Source organism: Hyla sarda, unplaced genomic scaffold, assembly GCF_029499605.1.
Source record: "Hyla sarda isolate aHylSar1 unplaced genomic scaffold, aHylSar1.hap1 scaffold_746, whole genome shotgun sequence".
NCBI lineage: Eukaryota > Metazoa > Chordata > Amphibia > Anura > Hylidae > Hyla > Hyla sarda.
Window position 1 is genome coordinate 59781 of NW_026610769.1, and position 24168 is coordinate 83948.

The 24168-nt window shown below is 41.3% G+C and overlaps 1 protein-coding gene across 3 annotated transcripts in view; it reads left to right on the forward strand.

The window, feature by feature from the left end:
• LOC130345157 (LHFPL tetraspan subfamily member 3 protein-like) overlaps positions 1-24168 on the forward strand; it is a 30079-nt gene that overhangs the window by 2288 nt on the left and 3623 nt on the right. For 2 of the 3 annotated variants that reach the window (XR_008883915.1, XR_008883916.1), the window contains exons 2-4: positions 2661-3046; positions 3694-3930; positions 23766-23874. Coding sequence is in view for 1 of the 3 variants with exons in the window: in XM_056554488.1 (XP_056410463.1) it covers positions 2671-3046; positions 3694-3930 (613 nt within the window). In the remaining 2 variants the exon portion in view is untranslated. The remainder of the gene's footprint in view (positions 1-2660; positions 3047-3693; positions 3931-23765; positions 23875-24168) is intronic. The other variant, XM_056554488.1, reaches the window with a different exon arrangement.

Here is a 24168-nt window from a genome sequence, read left to right on the forward strand (position 1 = left end):
CATATTCCCTGTATACAGCGTCCTCCATATATATATATATATATCCTGCACATATTCCCTGTATACAGCGTTCCCCATATATATATATATATATATATATATATATATATATATATCCTGCACATATTCCCTGTATACAGCGTTCCCCATATATATATATATATATATATATATATATATATATATCCTGCACATATTCCCTGTATACAGCGTCCTCCATATATATATATATATATATCCTGCACATATTCCCTGTATACAGCGTTCCCCATATATGTGCTGCACATATGGAGCTTAGCATGTATCACAGTATCTCTAATAGGAACGTTCTAGGTCAGGTATCTGTGCAGGGTAGGGGCTGGAGAGGAAACCTAATAGAGGAGGAATATTTTATGATAATATAAAGGTTCTAGATTAGACGTGTATCTGTAAAGCAGGTCAGGTATCTGTAGCTGACAGTGAACGGTTCCAGGTTAGGTAGGTAGTACTGGAAGAGAAAGGTTCTGCGTCAAGTATCTGTACAGAGGAGATAGGATGATGTATGTGATGGCCATACTTCTATGATGGTATTTCCCAATCAGTGTGCCTCCAGCTGTTGCAAAATTACAGCTCCCAGCGTGCCCGGACAGCATGCTGGAAGTTGTTGTTTTGCAACAGCTGGAGACACACAGGTTGGGAAACACTAAGCTAGGAAAAAAACAGACTGGGTTTAGATTATTTGCAGTAATAAGGGGACGGGCATCAATATAGAGGATAAGATGGATTTAGTGCATTACTATAGATTTATATAAAGTAGAAGACTGGTTCTAGATTTCTCTAGGTTCTAGGTTAAGCAACTTTCTGATTCCATACAGAAATGACGACAGGTTCTAGTATTTGTGTTTATTTTGCAAATAAGAGGAATAGGCAGTTTCTGGATTATGGATCCATATTGAGACTGATACAGGTGCCGGGTTATGTATCCATATAAAGGAAGTGTCAGGTTTTACGTGATGTATCCGTATAGAGGAAGAAACAGGTTCTAGGTCACTTATCTGTATAGAGGATTGAGCCGGTTCTAGGTCATGGATTTGTAAAGAGGCAGGTTCCGAGTTCTGTATCTGTCTAGGGGAGAGAGTGTCAGGTCATGTATCTTTATGGATGAGGAAGCGGGCTCCGTCTAGGTCATGGATCTCTATAGAGGAAGCAGGTAATAGATCTCTACAGAGGAGGTGGTAGGTTCTAGGTATGGTTCTCTATTGGGGAGGTGGAAGGTTCAGTTCTAGGTTATGGATCTATGTAGAGGAGGCCGTTTCTAGGTCATGGATCTATATAGAAGGGTTTAAGTCATATGTCTATATAGAGGAGGTGGGTTCTAGGTCCTGTATCCATGTGGATGAGGAAGCAGGCTCTTGGTCATGGATCTATATAGAGGAGGAAGGTTCTAGGTCATGGATATATAAAGAGAAGGCAGGTTCTGGGTCCCTATATGGATGAAGAAGCATGCTCTAGGCCGTGGATCTATTTAGAGAAGGCAGGTTCTAGGTCATGGATCTATATAAAGGAGGAAGAAGGTTGTAGGTCATATATCTATGTAGACAAGGAAGGTTCTAGGTCATGGATATACCTGTATATAGAGGAGGAAGGTTCTAAGTCATGGGTCTATAAAGAGGAGGTGAGTTATAGGTTCTGTATCCATGTGGATGAGGAAGAAGGCTCTAGGTCATGGATCTGTATAGAGACGAAGGCAAATTTGAGGCGATGGATCTATATAGAGTAGGAAGATTTCTAGGTCATATATATATAGAGAGAGAGAAGGTTCTAGGTCCTTATATGGATGAGGAGGCATGCTCTAGGCCGTCAATCTATTTAGAGGAGGCAGGTTCTAGGTCATGGATCTATATAAAGGAGGAAGGTTGTAGGTCATATATCTATGTAGACGAGGAAGGTTCTAGGTCATGGATATACCTGTATATAGAGGAGGAAGGTTCTAAGTCATGGGTCTATAAAGAGGAGGTGAGTTATAGGTTCTGTATCCATGTGGATGAGGAAGAAGGCTCTAGGTCATGGATCTGTATAGAGACGAAGGCAAATTTGAGGCGATGGATCTATATAGAGTAGGAAGATTTCTAGGTCATATATATATAGAGAGAGAGAAGGTTCTAGGTCCTTATATGGATGAGGAGGCATGCTCTAGGCCGTCAATCTATTTAGAGGAGGCAGGTTCTAGGTCATGGATCTATATAAAGGAGGAAGGTTGTAGGTCATATATCTATGTAGACGAGGAAGGTTCTAGGTCATGGATATACCTGTATATAGAGGAGGAAGGTTCTAAGTCATGGGTCAATACAGAGGAGGTGAGTTCTAGGTCCTGTATCCATGTGGATGAGGAAGCAGGCTCTAGGTCAGTTTTTCCCAAGCAGGGTGCCTCCCGCTGTTTCAAAACTACAACTCCCAGCATGCCTGGACAGCCGAAGGCTGTCCAGGCATGCTGGGAGTTGTAGTTTTGCAACATCCGGTGGCACCCTGGTTGGCAAACACTGTTCTAGGTCATAGATCTGTATAGAGAAGAAAGCAAATTTGAGGTCATGAATCTATAACGAGGAGGAGGCAGGTTCTAGGTCACATATAAAGAGACATTGTTCTGTGTCACTGATATTTTGGTGTCCCCCCCCCCCCAGGTCGCCCCTCATGGATCCCGCACATGTTCATCTGTATGATACAGACTTTGTGAAGAATGGTCGGGCGGTCACCGTTTTATGGGCGTCCTGCACTTTGTTCCTCGGGATCCTGGAGATTGTTGTGCTCCTGCAGCCCACCTGGGTGTTAGGTGGGGAGGGCAGTGGCCATTTTGGACTGTACCAGCTTTGTGAAGAGACAGATTGGGGTACAGAATGTCGGGGTCCTCAGGGTATCCTGGAGGCTCTGCCACCATTCCAGACTGCGGCTGGCTTCATGCTGGGGGCGCTGCTCTTGGTTCTGCTCAGCCTGGCCTCCATCATTCTGCTGTGGTTCTGTCACTCCGGGACGGTCTACAAGCTCTGCGCCTGGCTGCAACTCACTGCTGGTAATGGGGTCAAATCTATTAACGGGGGACCAGGGGGCATATGTGTTCTGAGGAGGATTGTCTAGACTGGATGTGATTGGAACAAACCCTCAGCTGTGAGAGCTTTTAGTCTATTGATTCACATAATAGCCATTTCCATTCACTGACAGCAAGCAGAGTTCGTAAGGGGTTATCCAGGAAAAAACTTATATATATATATATATATATATATATATATATATATATATATATCTCAACTGGCTCCAGAAAGTTAAACAGATTTGTAAATTACTTCTATTAAAAAAATATTAATCCTTTCAGTACTTTTGAGCTGCTGAAGTTGAGTCGTTCTTTTCTTTGTCTGCTCTCTGATGACACGTGTCTCGGGAGCTGTCCAGAGTAGAAGCAAATTCCCATAGCAAACCTTTTTTACTCCGTGCAGTTCCTGAGACAAGCAGAGATGTCAGCAGAGAGCACTGTTGTCAGAGAGATAAAACAACTCAACTTCAACAGCTGATAATTATTGGAAGGATTAAGATTTTTTAATAGAAGTAATTTACAAATCTGTTTAACTTTCTGGAGCCAGTTGATCTAAAAAACAATTAAAAAAAAAGTTAGTTTTCCTGGAATACCCCTTTAAATCTTTTACTTTTTTCTTTTTTCCTCAGCTTTCTGCCAGGCTCTGGCCTGTATCCTGTTCCCGGACGGCTGGGACTCGCCCACTGTGCGCCCCTTTTGTAACTACCGCTCAGACAGATACGAGCTGGGAACCTGCTCGGTGCATTGGGGCTTCATCTTGGCCATATTGGGCACCTTCGATTGCCTGGTTCTCTCCATTTTGGGGTTCACCCTCGGGAAACGTCATGATGCTTTGAACCCCAGTGAAGCTAAACCCAGCAAGAAAGGTAAGGGACCCCCCCCCCCCCCATAAACTGCACTGCAGCAGGGTGCGTCCCCTTTATGAACAGCACTGCAACAGGGTGCCCCCCTAATAAACTGCACTGCAGCAGGGTATCCCCCTAATAAACTGCACTGCAGCAGGGTGCCCCCCTAATAAACTGCACTGCAGCAGGGTATCCCCCTAATAAACTGCACTGCAGCAGGGTGCCCCCCTAATAAACTGCACTGCAGCAGGGTGCCCCCCTAATAAACTGCACTGCAGCAGGGTACCCCCTTCACAAACCACACTGTGCAGGGTTCCCACCTAATAAGCCACAATGGGGCAGGAAGCCGCCCTCAGAAACTGTATCAGGCCAGGGTATCTGCCTAAATAAACCCCACTGGGGCAGAGTACCCCCCTAAATAAACCCCACTGGGGCAGAGTACCCCCCTAAATAAACCACACTGGGGCAGAGTACCCCCCTAAATAAACCCCACTGGGGCAGTGTACCCCCCTAAATAAACCACACTGGGGCAGAGTACCCCTAAATAAACCACACTGGGGCAGAGTACCCCCTAAATAAACCACACTGGGGCAGAGTACCCCCTAAATAAACCACACTGGGGCAGAGTACCCCCTAAATAAACCACACTGGGGCAGAGTACCCCCTAAATAAACCACACTGGGGCAGAGTACCCCCTAAATAAACCACACTGGGGCAGAGTACCCCCTAAATAAACCACACTGGGGCAGAGTACCCCCTAAATAAACCACACTGGGGCAGAGTACCCCCCTAAATAAACCCCACTGGGGCAGAGTACCCCCTGAATAAAGCACAGGGGGCTCCTCTCACAGCCCAGGCCTTGCTCCCCTTTAGTCAATACTGAATCTTCCTGAGTCTCATGTCTTAGCGCTGCTGCAGTCAGAGACCCTGTCGTCCATAGCAACCAATCAGAGGCCATCTTATATAGCGCTGGTGAAATACTGAAAGCTGAATTCTGATTGGTTACTATGGACAATATGGAGACTTGCCCAATATATCTTCTGCAGAGCATCAGAGTATATACTGCAGAGCATCAGTGTATATACTGCAGAACATTGCCCAATATATCTTCTGCAGAGCATCAGTGTATATACTGCAGAGCATTGCCCAATATATTTTCTGCAGAGCATCAGTGTATATAGTGCAGAGCATTGCCCAATATATCTTCTGCGGAGCATCAGTGTATATATCTTCTGCAGAGCATTGCCCAATATATCTTCTGCAGAGCATCAGTGTATATACTGCAGAGCATTTCCCAATATATCTTTTGCAGAGCATCAGTGTATATACTGCAGAGAATTGCCCAATATATCTTCTGCAGAACATCAGTTTACAATATGGAGACTTGCCCAATATATCTTCTGCAGAGCATCAGAGTATATACTGCAGAGCATCAGTGTATATACTGCAGAACATTGCCCAATATATCTTCTGCAGAGCATCAGTGTATATACTGCAGAGCATTGCCCAATATATCTTCTGCGGAGCATGTGTATATAGTGCAGAGCATTGCCCAATATATTTTCTGCAGAGCATCAGTGTATATAGTGCAGAGCATTTACATATAGTTACATAGTTAGTATGGTTGAAAAAAGACATACGTCCATCAAGTCCAACCAGGGGATTGAAGGGAAGGATGTAAGGGAGGGGAAGGGATGTAGTTTTATAATTCTGCATAAGCATTAATGTTATTTTGTTCCAGGAATGTATCTAACCCTGCTTTAAAGCTGTTAATTGTTCCTGCTGTGACCAGTTCCTGAGGTAGACCGTTCCATAAATTCACAGTCCTCACGGTAAAGAAGGCGTGTCGCCCCTTTAGACTAAACCTTTTCTTCTCCAGACGGAGGGAGTGCCCCCTCGTCCTTTGGGGGGGTTTAACCTGGAACAGTTTTTCTCCATATTTTTTGTATGGGCCATTTATATACTTATATACGTTTATCATATCCCCCCTTAAACGTCTCTTCTCAAGACTAAACAATTGTAACTCCTTTAATCGCTCCTCATAGCTAAGATGTTCCATGCCCCATGTTAGTTTAGTCGCGCGTCTCTGCACCCTTTCCAACTCCGCAGTGTCCCTTTTATGTACAGGCGACCAAAACTGAACAGCATATTCCAGGTGAGGCCGTACCAATGCTTTATAAAGGGGGAGTATTATGTCCCTGCCCCTCGAGTCCATGCCTCTTTTTATACATGACAATATCCTGCCGGCTTTGGAAGCAGCATCCTGACATTGCATGCTATTCTGTAGTCTGTGATCTACAAGTCACCCAGATCCTTCTCTACCAGTGACTCTGCCAGTTTAATCCCCCCTAAGACATACGATGCTGCAGGTTATTAGTACCCAGATGCATAACTTTACATTTATCCACATTGAACCTCATTTGCCAAGTGGAGGCCCAGACACTTAGTCTATCCAAGTCATCTTGTAACTTATGCACATCCTCTATAGACTGTACCGTGCTACAAAGCTTGGTGTCATCTGCAAAGATAGAAACAGAGCTGTTAATACCATCCTCTATATCATTGATAAATAAATTAAACAACAGCGGGCCCAGTACTGAACCTTGGGGTACACCACTAATTACCGGGGACCAATCAGAGTACGAATCATTTACCACCACTCTCTGGGTACGATCCATGAGCCAGTGTTCAATCCAGTTACAAACTAAAGTTTCCAAACCCAAAGACCTTAACTTACCTGTCAGACGTCTGTGAGGGACAGTATCAAATGCTTTGGCAAAATCCAGAAACACTATATCCACAGCCATTCCTCTATATACAGAGCCCCCCTCTATATACAGAGCCCCCCTCTATATACACAGCCCCCCTCTATATCCACAGCCATTCCTCTATATACACAGCCCCCCTCTATATACACAGCCCCCCTCTATATACAGAGCTCCCCTCTATATACACAGCCCCCCTCTATATACACAGCCCCCCTCTATATACACAGCCCCCCTCTATATTCACAGCCCCCCTCTATATCCACAGCCATTCCTCTGTCAAGGCTTCTACTCACCTCTTCATAAAAGCAGATTAGATTGGTTTGACAACTTCTATCCTTAGTAAACCCATGCTGGCTATCACTTATAATACAATTATCCCCTATGTATTCCTGTATGTAATCCCTTATAAGTCCTTCAAACAATTTACCCACAATGCACGTTAGACTTACCGGTCTATAGTTTCCTGGGGAAGACCTAGAGCCCTTCTTGAAGATTGGTACCACATTAGCCTTGCGCCAGTCCCTTGGCACAATACCAGACACCAGAGAATCTCTAAATATCATGAACAAGGGTACAGATATTACTGAACTTACCTCTCTAAGAACTCTTGGGTGTAGTCCATCCGGCCCTGGAGATTTGCTTACATTTACTTTACTTAACTTACCTTGTACCATCTCTACATTAAGCCAGTTCAATACATTATATGATGTGTTACCAGCACTGACCTGTACATGATGTGTTACCAGCACTGACCTGGCCAATGTCAGCTCCTTCTTCCATAGTGTATACAGAACTAAAGAACCCATTCAGTAGCTCCGCTTTCTCTTGATCGCCCGTGACAACCTCCCCATTATCATTATTAAGGGGTCCTACATGCTCTGTCCTTGGTTTTTTTGTATTTATATATCTAAAAAAATATTTAGGATTAGTTTTGCTTTCTTCGGCCACCTGTCTCTCATTTTGAATTTTTGCTGTTTTTATTACATTTTTACAGATTTTATTAAGCTCCTTGTACTGTTTAAATGTTATCGCTGACCCATCAGATTTGTATTTTTTGAAGGCTATTTTTTTGTTGTTTATTGCTCTTTTAACATCATGTGTCAGCCATGTAGGATTTAGTTTTAATCGTTTATATTTGTTCCCCTTTGGTATATATTTAGCTGTATAGTTATTTAGAGTTGATTTAAAGATGTCCCATTTACCTTCTGTATCAGTATTTGAGAACCCCTCCCCCAGTCTATGTCCTGTAGTGCAGCCCTCAGCCCAGGGAAATTTGCCTTTTTAAAGTTATATGTTTTTGCTTTCCCCGTCTGTCTTTGTTTTCTACATTTTAAGTCAAAAGTAACTATATTGTGGTCGCTATTACCAAGGTTTTCCCGCACAGTTACACAGCATTGCCCAATATATCTTCTGTGGAGCATCAGTGTATATATCTTCTGCAGAGCATTGCCCAATATATCTTCTGCAGAGCATCAGTGTATATACTGCAGAGCATTTCCCAATATATCTTTTGCAGAGCATCAGTGTATATACTGCAGAGAATTGCCCAATATATCTTCTGCAGAGCATCAGTTTATATACTGCAGAGCATTGCCCAATATATCTTCTGCAGAGCATCAGTGTATATACTGCAGAGCATTGCCCAATATATCTTCTGCAGAGCATCAGTGTATATAGTGCAGAGCATTGCCCAATATATCTTCTGCAGAGCATCAGTGTATATAGTGCAGAGCATTGCCCAATATATCTTCTGCAGAGCATCAGTGTATATACTGCAGAGCATTACCCAATATATCTTCTGCAGAGCATCAGTGTATATACTGCAGAGCATTGCCCAATATATCTTCTGCAGAGCATCAGTGTATATATTGCAGAGCATTGCCCAATATATCTTCTGCAGAGCATCAGTGTATATACTGCAGAGCATTGCCCAATATATCTTCTGCAGAGCATCAGTGTATATGCTGCAGAGCATTGCCAAATATATCTTCTGCAGAACATCAGTGTATATACTGCAGAGCATTGTCCAATATATCTTCTGCAGAGCATCAGTGTATATAGTGCAGAGCATTGCCCAATATATCTTCTGCAGAGCATTGCCCAATATATCTTCTGCAGAGCATCAGTGTATATATCTTCTGCAAAGCATCAGTGTATATACTGCAGAGCATTGCCCAATATATCTTCTGCAGAGCATCAGTGTATATAGTGCAGAGCATTGCCCAATATATCTTCTGCAGAGCATCAGTGTATATACTGCAGAGCATTGCCCAATATATCTTCTGCAGAGCATCAGTGTATATACTGCAGAGCATTGTTCAATATATCTTCTGCAGAGCATCCGTGTATATGCTGCAGAGCATTGCCCAATATATCTTCTGCAGAGCATCAGTGTATATACTGCAGAGCATTGCCCAATATATCTTCTGCAGAGCATTGCCCAATATATCTTCTGCAGAGCATCAGTGTATATACTGCAGAGCATTGCTCAATATATCTTCTGCAGAGCATTGCCCAATATATCTTCTGCAGAGCATCAGTGTATATACTGCAGAGCATTGTTCAATATATCTGCTGCAAAGCATCAGTGTATATGCTGCAGAGCATTGCCCAATATATATTCTGCAGAGCATCAGTGTATATGCTGCAGAGCATTGCCCAATATATATTCTGCAGAGCATCAGTGTATATGATGCAGAGCATTGCCCAATATATCTTCTGCAGAGCATCAGTGTATATACTGCAGAGCATTGTCCAATATATCTGCTGCAGAGCATCGCAGGAGTAGTGACAATGACCAGTATATATACTGCAGAGTATGTCAGTAATGACAATGGCCAGTCAAACATGAAACCTAAATAGGCTTAGATACTAGATCAGCAGGCAGTATCGTGTATGAGAGGCTTAGATACTAGATCAGCAGACAGTATCATGTATGAGAGGCTTAGATACTAGATCAGCAGGCAGTATCGTGTATGAGAGGCTTAGATACTAGATCAGCAGACAGTATCATGTATGAGAGGCTTAGATACTAGATCAGCAGACAGTATCATGTATGAGAGGCTTAGATACTAGATCAGCAGACAGTATCGTGTATGAGAGGCTTAGATACTAGATCAGCAGACAGTATCATATATGAGAGGCTTAGATACTAGATCAGGAGACAGTATCATGTATGAGAGGCTTAGATATTAGATCAGCAGACAGTATCATATATGAGAGGCTTAGATACTAGATCAGAAGACAGTATCATGTATGAGAGGCTTAGATACTAGATCAGCAGACAGTATCATGTATGAGAGGCTTAGATACTAGATCAGCAGACAGTATCATGTATGAGAGGCTTAGATACTAGATCATCAGACAGTATCATGTATGAGAGGCTTAGATACTAGATCAGCAGACAGTATCATGTATGAGAGGCTTAGATACTAGATCAGCAGACAGTATCATGTATGAGAGGCTTAGATACTAGATCAGCAGACAGTATCATGTATGAGAGGCTTAGATACTTGATCAGTAGACAGTATCATGTATGAGAGGCTTAGATACTAGATCAGCAGACAGTATCATGTATGAGAGGCTTAGATACTAGATCAGCAGACAGTATTGTGTATGAGAGGCTTAGATACTAGATCAGCAGACAGTATCATGTATGAGAGGCTTAGATACTAGATCAGCAGACAGTATCGTGTATGAGAGGCTTAGATACTAGATCAGCAGACAGTATCATGTATGAGAGGCTTAGATACTAGATCAGAAGATAGTATCATGTATGAGAGGCTTAGATACTAGATAAGGAGACAGTATCATGTATGAAGGGCTTAGATACTAGATCAGCAGACAGTATCATGTATGAGAGGCTTAGATACTAGATCAGTAGACAGTATAATGTATGATAGGCTTAGATACTAGATCAGAAGACAGTATCATGTATGAGAGGCTTAGATACTAGATCAGCAGACAGTATCATGTATGAGAGGCTTAGATACTAGATCAGCAGACAGTATCATGTATGAGAGGCTTAGATACGCTGGCTCAGCAGACAGTATCATGTATGAGAGGCTTGGATACTAGATCAGCAGACAGTATCATGTATGAGAGGATTAGATACTAGATCAGGAGACAGTATCATGTATGAGAGGCTGAGATACTAGATCAGCACACAGTATCATGTATGAGAGGCTGAGATACTAGATCAGCAGTCAGTATCATGTATGAGAGGCTTAGATACTAGATCAGCAGACAGTATCATGTATGAGAGGCTTAGATACTAGATCAGCAGACAGTATCATGTATGAGAGGCTTAGATACTAGATCAGCAGACAGTATAATGTATGAGAGGCTTAGATACTAGATCAGCAGACAGTATCATGTATGAGATGCTTAGATACTAGATCAGCAGACAGTATCATGTATGAGAGGCTTAGATACTAGATCAGCAGACAGTATCATGTATGAGAGGCTTAGATACTAGATCAGCAGACAGTATCATGTATGAGAGGCTTAAATACTAGATCAGCAGACAGTATCATGTGTGAAGGGCTTAGATACTAGATCAGCAGACAGTATCATGTATGAGAGGCTTAGATACTAGATCAGCAGACAGTATCATGTATGAGAGGCTGAGATACTAGATCAGCAGGCAGTATCATGTATGAGAGGCTGAGATACTAGATCAGCAGGCAGTATCATGTATGAGAGGCTTAGATACGCTGGCTCAGCAGACAGTATCATGTATGAGAGGCTTAGATACGCTGGCTCAGCAGACAGTATCATGTATGAAAGGCTTAGATACGCTGGCTCAGCAGACAGTATTATGTATGAGAGGCTTAGATGCGCTGGCTCAGCAGACAGTATCATGTATGAGAGGCTTAGATACGCTGGCTCAGCAGACAGTATCATGTATGAGAGGCTTAGATACGCTGGCTCAGCAGACAGTATCATGTATGAGAGGCTTAGATATACGCTGGCTCAGCAGACAGTATCATGTATGAGAGGCTTAGATACTAGATCAGCAGGCAGTATCATGTATGAGAGGCTTAGATACGCTGGCTCAGCAGACAGTATCATGTATGAGAGGCTTAGATACTAGATCAGCAGACAGTATCATGTATGAGAGGCTTAGATACGCTGGCTCAGCAGACAGTATCATGTATGAGAGGCTTAGATACGCTGGCTCAGCAGACAGTATCATGTATGAGAAGCTTAGATACGCTGGCTCAGCAGACAGTATCATGTATGAGAGGCTTAGATACGCTGGCTCATCAGACAGTATCATGTATGAGAGGCTTAGATACGCTGGCTCAGCAGACAGTATCATGTATAAGAGGCTTAGATACGCTGGCTCATCAGACAGTATCATGTATGAGAGGCTTAGATACGCTGGATCAGCAGACAGTATAATGTATGAGAGGCTTAGATACTAGATCAGCAGACAGTATCATGTATGAGAGGCTTAGATACTAGATCAGCAGACAGTATCATGTATGAGATGCTTAGATACTAGATCAGCAGACAGTATCATGTATGAGATGCTTAGATACTAGATCAGCAGACAGTATCATGTATGAAGGGCTTAGATACTAGATCAGCAGACAGTATCATGTATGAGAGGCTTAGATACTAGATCAGCAGACAGTATCATGTATGAGAGGCTGAGATACTAGATCAGCAGGCAGTATCATGTATGAGAGGCTTAGATACGCTGGCTCAGCAGACAGTATCATGTATGAGAGGCTTAGATACGCTGGCTCAGCAGACAGTGTCATGTATGAAAGGCTTAGATACGCTGGCTCAGCAGACAGTATCATGTATGAGAGGCTTAGATGCGCTGGCTCAGCAGACAGTATCATGTATGAGAGGCTTAGATACGCTGGCTCAGCAGACAGTATCATGTATGAGAGGCTTAGATACGCTGGCTCAGCAGACAGTATCATGTATGAGAGGCTTAGATATACGCTGGCTCAGCAGACAGTATCATGTATGAGAGGCTTAGATACTAGATCAGCAGGCAGTATCATGTATGAGAGGCTTAGATACGCTGGCTCAGCAGACAGTATCATGTATGAGAGGCTTAGATACTAGATCAGCAGACAGTATCATGTATGAGAGGCTTAGATACGCTGGCTCAGCAGACAGTATCATGTATGAGAGGCTTAGATACGCTGGCTCAGCAGACAGTATCATGTATGAGAAGCTTAGATACGCTGGCTCAGCAGACAGTATCATGTATGAGAGGCTTAGATACGCTGGCTCATCAGACAGTATCATGTATGAGAGGCTTAGATATGCTGGCTCAGCAGACAGTATCATGCATGAGAGGCTTTGATACGCTGGCTCATCAGACAGTATCATGTATGAGAGGCTTAGATACTAGATCAGCAGACAGTATCATGTATGAGAGGCTTAGATACGCTGGCTCAGCAGACAGTATCATGTATGAGAGGCTTAGATACGCTGGCTCAGCAGACAGTATCATGTATGAGAAGCTTAGATACGCTGGCTCAGCAGACAGTATCATGTATGAGAGGCTTAGATACGCTGGCTCATCAGACAGTATCATGTATGAGAGGCTTAGATATGCTGGCTCAGCAGACAGTATCATGCATGAGAGGCTTTGATACGCTGGCTCAGCAGACAGTATCATGTATGAGAGGCTTAGATACGCTGGCTCAGCAGACAGTATCATGTATGAGAGGCTTTGATACGCTGGCTCATCAGACAGTATCATGTATGAGAGGCTTAGATATGCTGGCTCAGCAGACAGTATCATGTATGAGAGGATTAGATACGCTGGCTCAGCAGACAGTATCATGTATGAGAGGCTTAGATACGCTGGCTCAGCAGACAGTATCATGTATGAGAGGCTTAGATACGCTGGCTCATCAGACAGTATCATGTATGAGAGGCTTAGATACGCTGGCTCAGCAGACAGTATCATGTATGAGAGGCTTAGATACTAGATCAGAAGACAATATCATGTATGAGAGGCTTAGATACTAGATCAGCATACAGTATCATGTATGAGAGGCTTAGATACTAGATCAGGAGACAGTATCATGTTTGAGAGGCTTAGATACTAGAGCAGCAGACAGTATAATGTATGAGAGGCTTAGATACGCTGGCTCAGCAGACAGTATCATGTATGAGAGGCTTAGATACGCTGGCTCAGTAGACAGTATCATGTATGAGAGGCTTAGATACACTGGCTCAGTAGACAGTATCATGTATGAAAGGCTTAGATACGCTGGCTCAGCAGACAGTATCATGTATGAGAGGCTTAGATACACTGGCTCAGTAGACAGTATCATGTATGAGAGGCTTAGATACGCTGGCTCAGCAGACAGTATCATGTATGAGAGGCTTAGATACGCTGGCTCAGCAGACAGTATCATGCATGAGAGGCTTAGATACGCTGGCTCAGCAGACAGTATCATGTATGAGAGGCTTAGATACGCTGGCTCAGCAGACAGTATCATGTATGAGAGGATTAGATACACTGGCTCAGTAGACAGTATCATGTATGAGAGGCTTAGATACACTGGCTCAGTAGACAGTATCATGTATGAGAGGCTTAGATACGCTGGCTCAGCAGACAGTATCATGTATGAGAGGCTTAGATACGCTGGCTCAGCAGACAGTATCATGTATGAGAGGCTTAGATACGCTGGCTCAGCAGACAGTATCATGTATGAGAGGCTTAGATACGCTGGCTCAGCACTGATCATGCCAGACGATCGCCCACAGTCGTTGACCTTCATTTCCAGACATACGTCACTCTCTTAAGTTGCTAGGTTACCCACAATTCCAAACTCCAGACCACTAAAAGAATGTAGGATGGTTGCCCCTAGCAACCAAATGAAACCTTGCGTTATATACAGTATCTATACTTGAAAGAAAGTCTCGAATGTGTTTCTTGGCTGTTCTAGTTGTTTTTCTGGTGAGGTAGGTACTAGGGTACACGCGGCGCTGCAGACTTGGGTGCCGTCCACTTAGATCAGACCGTGAGAGGCCTACATGGGTCGGGTCGGTGCCCCGTCACATTCGGGACATCCCTTTGTCCCAAAAGATCTTTTCAGGACACAAGGATGTCCCGGCCTCGGGTCACTGAGGTGCAGACACTCAAAACTTGCCATGCAGCACTTACTCCGATTGGTAGTCCACAATGAAATTAGTGTTCGCAGAAGGGTCCTTGCTCAGCTTTTTTCCCACTACTGAGGAGAGTCACATGACCAACAATTCACTCATTTTGTACATAAAAATGCAAATGCTAACCCTTAGACCAGTGTTTCCCAACCAGGGTGCCTCCAGGTGTTGCAAAACTACAACTCCCAGCATGCCTGGACAGCCGAAGGCTGTCCAGGCATGCTGGGAGTTGTAGTTTTGCAACATCTGGAGGCACCCTGGTTGGGAAAAACTGCCTTAGACTATGTTCACACGCCAGCATTTTTGCAAGGAATTCTGCAGCAATCTATAATAGGCCAATACATATCAATGGGATTCTGCTGCCCGTTCACACAGCGTCATTTCATTGAAGTGAATGCACAATTAATTTCTGCGGAATTTACTGCAGAATCTTTATGCAGAATTCCATGCAGAGATCATAGCCGGTGAACATAGCCTTACAGTTCTGCTAGACTTCTGTGTATGCTGGACAGTGTAGATAGATATGCTAGTTACGGGGCTTTTAGCTTGAGATATATATATATATATATATATATATATATATATATATATATATATATATATACTGTATATATTGTGTGTGTGTATATTTATATATATATATATACTCTATATATATATATATTGTATATATTGTGTGTGTGTGTGTGTATATTTATAGATATACTACATATATACTGTATAAATTGTGTGTGTGTATATTTATAGATATACTACATATATACTGTATAAATTGTGTGTGTGTATATTTATATATATACTACATATATACTGTATAAATTGTGTGTGTGTATATTTATATATATTATATATATACTGTATATATTGTGTGTGTATATTTATATATATACTACATATATTGTGCGTGTGTATATTTATATATATTATATATATATATATATACTGTATATATTGTGTGTGTATATTTATATATATACTACATATATATACTGTATATATTGTGTGTGTGTGTATATATATATATATACTACATATATACTGCATAAATTGTGTGTGTGTATATTTATATATATTATATATATACTGTATATATTGTGTGTGTATATTTATATATACTACATATATACTGTATAAATTGTGTGTGTGTGTGTATATATACTATATATACTGTATACGGTATATTGTGCGTGTGTATATTTATATATATATATATATATATACTGTATATATTGTGTGTGTATATTTATATATATAGTATATATTGTGCGTGTGTATATTTATATATATTATATATATATATATATACTGTATATATTGTGTGTGTATATTTATATATATACTACATATATATACTGTATATATTGTGTGTGTGTGTGTATATATATATACTACATATATACTGCATAAATTGTGTGTGTGTATATTTATATATATTATATATATACTGTATATATTGTGTGTGTATATTTATATATATACTACATATATACTGTATAAATTGTGTGTGTGTGTGTGTGTGTGTATATATATACTATATATACTGTATACGGTATATTGTGCGTGTGTATATTTATATATATACTCTATATATATATATATAGTATATATTGTGTGTGTGTATATTTATATATATATACTACATATATACTGTATAAATTGTGTGTGTGTATATTTATATATATATATATACTACATATATACTATATATACTGTATACGGTATATTGTGCGCGTGTATATTTATATATATATTATATATATACTGTATATATTGTGTGTGTGTATAGATATATACTATATATATATACTGTATATATTTTGTGTGTGTATATATATATATATATATATATACTTTATAAATATACTGTATATATTGTATATATTCCCCCCCAAGTATTTGTAGTCACTGCATAGCCGATATAATTAAACAAAGCTAAAAGTTCATTGCAGGGAATTCCACTCAACTTTCCTGGGTTCCTAAATGGTAAATCTGCCTAATTATGTATCCATGAATCCCATGTCTGTGCATAACCATGAAAATGTAAAGGGTTTCCAATGCACTATAAAGTTTATGGATTAAGACTTAAAGGGGTACTTTGGTGGAAAACTATTTTATTTTTTATTTTTTTAAATCAACTGGTGGCAGAAAGTTAAACAGATTTTAAAATGACTAAATTACTTCTATTGAAAAATCTTAATCCTTCCAGTACTTAGCTGCTGTATTCACCACAGGAAGTTGAGTTGTTCTTTTCTGTCTGACCACAGTGCTCTCTGCTGACACCTCTGTCCATGTCAGGAACTGTCCAGAGCAGGAGAGGTTTGCTTTGGGGATTTTCTCCTACTCTGGACAGTTCCTGACATGGACAGAGGTGGCAGCAGAGAGCACTGTGGTCAGATAGAAAAGAACTACACAACTTCCTTTGGAGCATACAGCAGCTGATAAGTACTGGAAGGAATAAGATTTTTTTCATAGAAGTAATTTACAAATCTGTTTAACTTTCTGGAACCAGTTGATATGAAAAAAATTGTTTTCCACCGGAGTACCCCTTTAACCTATATGTGTAATAAGAGGCAATGCCAAATTCTTCCTATGCTATTCAGAAGTCTAAGTAAGTTGGGTGTCAGCATATAATTGAGAAAATGCTTCTTTCTCAGAAGCCAAAATTATAAGATTTGTCTGAATATAAATAAACAGAAGAGGAGTCAAGGACCAGTGTATATACAGTGTGACGGCGATATTGTATTCTAATCCTCGCTCCAGGATCTGATTATTATTATTATCTCCACCTCGCTGTGTGTACTGCAGCCAACCTGCAAAGTGCAAGGACAGCAGAGGAGGACACTGGGAAGAATGGGGATTATTACAAGGACAGTAATGTGACTGTGCAGGACTGTCTCTACTTCATCATACAGGACTACAGCTACTATAATAGCGGGGCTATGTGCACATCAGCATTGTGGTACTCCATTATACACACTAATAACTACTATAATACTGCTCCTATATACAAGAATATAACTACTATAATACTGCTCCTATATACAAGAATATAACTACTATAATACTGCTCCTATATACAAGAATATAACTACTATACTACTGCTCCTATATACAAGAATATAACTACTATAATACTGCTCCTATATACAAGAATATAACTACTATAATACTGCTCCCTATATACAAGAATATAACTACTATAATACTGCTCCTATATACAAGAATATAACTACTATAATACTATCCCCGATGTACAAGAATATAACTACTATAATACTGCCTCCTATATACAATAATATATCTACTATAATACTGCTCCTATATACAAGAATATAACTACTATAATACTGCTCCTATATACAAGAATATATCTACTATAATACTGCCTCCTATATACAAGAATATATCTACTATAATACTGCCTCCTATATACAAGAATATAACTACTATAATACTGCTCCTATATACAAGAATATAACTACTATAATACTGCTCCTATATACAAGAATATAACTACTATAATACTGCTCCTATATACAAGAATATAACTACTATAATACTGCTCCTATATACAAGAATATAACTACTATAATACTGCTCCTATATACAAGAATATAACTACTATAATACTGCTCCTATATACAAGAATATAACTACTATAATACTGCTCCTATATACAAGAATATAACTACTATAATACTGCTCCTATATACAAGAATATAACTACTATAATACTGCCTCCTATATACAAGAATATAACTACTATAATACTGCCTCCTATATACAAGAATATAACTACTATAATACTGCTCCTATATACAAGAATATAACTACTATAATACTGCTTCTATATACAAGAATATAACTACTATAATACTGCTTCTATATACAAGAATATAACTACTATAATACTGCCTCCTCTATACAAGAATATAACTACTATAATACTGCTTCTATATACAAGAATATAACTACTATAATACTGCCTCCTCTATACAAGAATATAACTACTATAATACTGCCTCCTATATACAAGAATATAACTACTATAATACTGCTCCTATATACAAGAATATAACTACTATAATACTGCTCCTATATACAAGAATATAACTACTATAATACTGCTCCTATATACAAGAATATAACTACTATAATACTGCTCCTATATACAAGAATATAACTACTATAATACTGCCTCCTATATACAAGAATATAACTACTATAATACTGCTCCTATATACAAGAATATAACTACTATAATACTGATCCTATATACAAGAATATAACTACTATAATACTGCCTCCTATATACAAGAATATAACTACTATAATACTGCCTCCTATATACAAGAATATAACTACTATAATACTGCTTCTATATACAAGAATATAACTACTATAATACTGCCTCCTCTATACAAGAATATAACTACTATAATACTGCCTCCTATATACAAGAATATAACTACTATAATACTGCTCCTATATACAAGAATATAACTACTATAATACTGCCTCCTATATACAAGAATATAACTACTATAATACTGCTCCTATATACAAGAATATAACTACTATAATACTGCCTCCTATATACAAGAATATAACTACTATAATACTGCTCCTATATACAAGAATATAACTACTATAATACTGCTCCTATATACAAGAATATAACTACTATAATACTATCTCCTATATACAAGAATATAACTACTATAATACTGCTCCTATATACAAGAATATAACTACTATAATACTGCTCCTATATACAAGAATATAACTACTATAATACTGCTCCTATATACAAGAATATAACTACTATAATACTGCTCCTATATACAAGAATATAACTACTATAATACTGCCTCCTATATACAAGAATATAACTACTATAATACTGCCTCCTATATACAAGAATATAACTACTATAATACTGCTCCTATATACAAGAATATAACTACTATAATACTGCTTCTATATACAAGAATATAACTACTATAATACTGCTTCTATATACAAGAATATAACTACTATAATACTGCCTCCTATATACAAGAATATAACTACTATAATACTGCCTCCTATATACAAGAATATAACTACTATAATACTGCTCCTATATACAAGAATATAACTACTATAATACTGCTCCTATATACAAGAATATATCTACTATAATACTGCTCCTATATACAAGAATATAACTACTATAATACTGCTTCTATATACAAGAATATAACTACTATAATACTGCCTCCTCTATACAAGAATATAACTACTATAATACTGCTTCTATATACAAGAATATAACTACTATAATACTGCCTCCTAGCTGTGAGGTTGTGTGTCTGTGGTTCTCCTCATGTCTGGAGCAAGCCCAGGGCGGGGCCACCCTGGGCGGGGAAGCTCCCCAAGCAAGGCCCAGGCTTCTCGGCCTACACTGGATGAAAACTCCAATGCTCTTTCTGATATGGAGGTAAATCCTAAAGTGGATTTTCCACAAAGAAGTCCTCAGCATGGAAGCACTGCAAGTGCAAAGAAAGAAAGTAAAGACATGGATGTGAGTAAAGTAAAGAAAGAAGCAGCAAGTGTATGTGAGTGTGATATTATACAGTCGGCCGGCCAAGGCTCTCAGCTTGGTGAACAACCAAGAGACTCCAAGAAAGAAACCTCTGTAAGAGACCCAGAGTCTGCTATTCCAGGCCATGATGGTGCACAGGAGCTGGGGCAGAGTGGATCATATGCAGCAGGTGTGCAGCTCCACTCTCCAGCACAGAGACACAGGAGGACATCACTGGAGAGACAAACACTGCAAGAGAACCTTCAGAAACAAGATGTGGTCTCCAGCATGACCCGCTCAGGCCGCACCAGATCCCAGGCCAGAGACCTTGATACAGCTGCTCATGGGTCTGATACATTCAAGGAGCCTCAGAGACTGCCCAAACCCCACCAGCAGGGCAAAGAGACCGCCCGGGCACCAGAGCTACAGCTGGCGGAGGAGATCCCTGCTCTGGTGAGGAGGATGGAGGAGCTCAAGCACCTGAAGGGTATGCTGCACATGCAGATTGACTCAGTGTATATGCTAAAGGCTGCAAATCCCCAGTATAAGACTCTACATGATAAGAGACTGTACACACTCAGCATTGAGCTCGCAGATATTGTAAAGGAGATGGACTGTATACTGGTAAAGATGGGGCCACTGGCAGAGACGTATAAGAACCAGGAACGATTCTCCAACTACAGGCTGAACTTTGAAGCAGACTCCAAACCTGATATAGAACCGGACATCACCCCGGAGGAGCCCCAGCAAGGGACAAGACCCCTCATACAGCCGGCACGGTTCTCTTTCCAGGATGGGGACATATGCAAGTATGGCGAGGAACAACAGCCACAGGAACCTGCAGCTGGGCCTGAGCAGGAGCAGAGACCAACAGAGGCACCACAAGTCCCAGAAGTCCCAGTACATCAGCAGGACATTGGACTTTTACCAGTGTATGAAGGTGATGGGGTGATGGAGCAGAGCACTAATGTTGGGGCACGGACTGGGGGTGTGGATTGTGATAATGTTGGGGCACGGACTGGGGGTGCGGACTGTGATGTTCCTGAGGGGTCGGTGGCTGGAGGGGGTGCACAATCTGTGTGGGGTGTTGTGTCTGATGATGATATAGAGGTGGATGGGACAGGTGTTATTGTACAAAATACTGTGCAGGATTTCCCCCCTTTACCCACAAGCACAGCAAATGTGGCAGGGCCCCCTAGAGTAGACCCCAACCCTGTAAGACAGGACGCAGGTACCCGCCAGGTTCCTCCTAGAAATGCCTGGAGCCGTGGTGCTCCATCCTTCACCTCCAGCGCCAATTACACTGGCCAGGCATTTAAAAGGAGGAATGTTGTGCGATTCCGGCACAGAGGTGCCAAGGAGGACCTTCCGGATAGGAGGTTTGTGGTGAGGGAGCTCCTGTGCCACCAGATGGGGTTTGTGCCAGCGGACATCTTGGCAGTAATAAACCTACCAGATAGACAGGGCTATGATGTCAGCTTTAAGCTCATGTCTAATCTGGATAGGTTCTGGTCCAACTTCCCCAGATTCAGAGACAAGGATGGATGGAGTAAATTCAGTTTTATTCCCATATCCAAGCCAGATACCGTCATCATAAACATCATCTTCTGGAATGAAGCTGTTCCTCCCCAGGACATTGTGGTGTGGCTCCGCAGACATTGTGACCTGGTGTCTGATCTCACCAAGAACAGAGATGATGACGGTATCTGGACTGGAGGGTGGAAGGTCCTGGTGAAGCTGCGCCAACATGGGAACATCACACAACATCTGCCCAACTCCTTCTTCATTGGGAGGGAAAAGGGCGTTTGTTTCTACCCTGGTCAGCCCAGAAAGTGCTTTAAATGTGGTAAACCTGGCCATCTGGCAAATACATGTACAGTGGTAAAATGTAATCTATGTGGGGAAACTGGTCACCTAAGTGCTGACTGCCAGAACATCAGGTGCAATCTCTGTGGTGAGATCGGTCACCCTCACCGGGACTGTCCCAATGCCTGGCACAACATCTGCCGGGAGCTTCCTGATGAGGACCTTGTGGCGGGGGCAGAGGCTGTAGAGGAGGAGATTTTGATATCTGGGTCTATATTAACAAGACAGGAGGTCCAGCCAGACTTGGGTAACACCGCACCAACACCTCAGCAGTTAGAAAACACACAAGGTGGAATGGAGGTTGTCCCACAGGACCAGCAGCAACCGGGGGTATCCTCTTCTGTATCCCCATCTGCATCTGAGGAAAGTAAGGCCCAGAAAATTAAAAGAAGGAAAAAAGACACCTCATCCCGCAGGCCAGAGAGAGAGTATACCACCAGTCAGAAAAAGGTCAACAATGGGGCAGGAGTAATGGTCGTGTCCAACAGATACGAGGTTCTGTCAGAGTTTGACGGTGATTTAGACACAGAGTTAAAAAGAATAGAGGACGAATGTGATGATGACACAAGGGACCAACCCCCAATAAAAAGAAAACCCCAGACTGTAAAAGCTAATGCAGAGTCAGACATGGAGACAGGTGGTGGACAGCGGGACTCAGATTCTGACTTGTGATGATGGGCGTCAGGTCTCTGCTCTTCTTGTACTATCTTATCATGGCTGGGTTTACTTTAAAACTTGCTTCAAGTAATGTGAACAGTATTAAAGTGAAGAGGACACGGCACATAGTTTATGACCATCTTAGATATCTGGACAGAGATGTCATCTTCTTACAGGAGACACGCCTGACTACACTGGGGCACCTACGTGAGGCTGAGAGGGAATGGACGTCTGGTCCCTCTTTCTGGTCACTGGCTGTGGAGCCTTATGCCGGGGTGGCCATATTGTTTACCACCAGGGATGTGACAATACATAGGATGACAGAGGTCATCATGGGAAGGTGTCTGATCCTTGAGGTCACTATACATGGTAGAAGGCTCCGGCTCATAAATATCTATGGCCCGCAGACAGTGACAGAAAGGGTCCAGTTGTTTAATGATGTCAAGCCATATCTGTTTACAGCTGTCCCTGTTATAATGGCCGGGGATTTCAATGTCACTAGGACTTCAGGTGACAGGTCCTCAGGTAGAGCGGTGGCCAGGGACTCAAAAGTCCTTAATAACATGATCTTGCAGTCCGGGTTAAGTGATGTCTTTACACGGGGCGGTAGAAAGCCAAAATTTACATACACATGTTCTGACAGGAGCAGTAGGATTGACATGGCGTTTGTGAGTCCTGCAGAAATGGTTAGTGAGATGTGTGAGAAAGTTGTCCCATATTCAGATCATATGGCCTTGGTTTTCTGTTTAGGAGCCACTAAGCGCCCAGATATTGGTAGGGGGCTATGGAAGCTCAACTCTAGTATGTTGGAGGATGACTATGTTCAGACATGTGTTCATTCCTTCATGCAGAGTCAGCTAGAGCGGGTGGACTTCTATGATGATATGGCCGCCTGGTGGGAGGATGTCAAGGATGAGATCAGAACCCTCTTAAAGAGACTGTCCTTTAAAAAGGGGAGGAGTAAGTATGGCCAGTATCTCAAGCTGCGCAAAGAATTGGAGTCACTATATTCGGCGGGTGGGGACCAACAAAGGATAGACCAGCTGAAATCTGAGATAAGGCAGTATCAGTACAGCAGGTATACCTCCCTGGTTCTTGAAAGGGATTATGGGTCCTTAGGGTCTCCTGATCCCTTTGAGAATTGCCGGGAGCGGGTGGCAAATAAATCTGTCACCGGTCTCACTGACTCCCAGGGTGTTTTGCAGGAATCTCGGGAGGGTATCCTGGGGGTGGTGAGATCGTACTATGCTGACT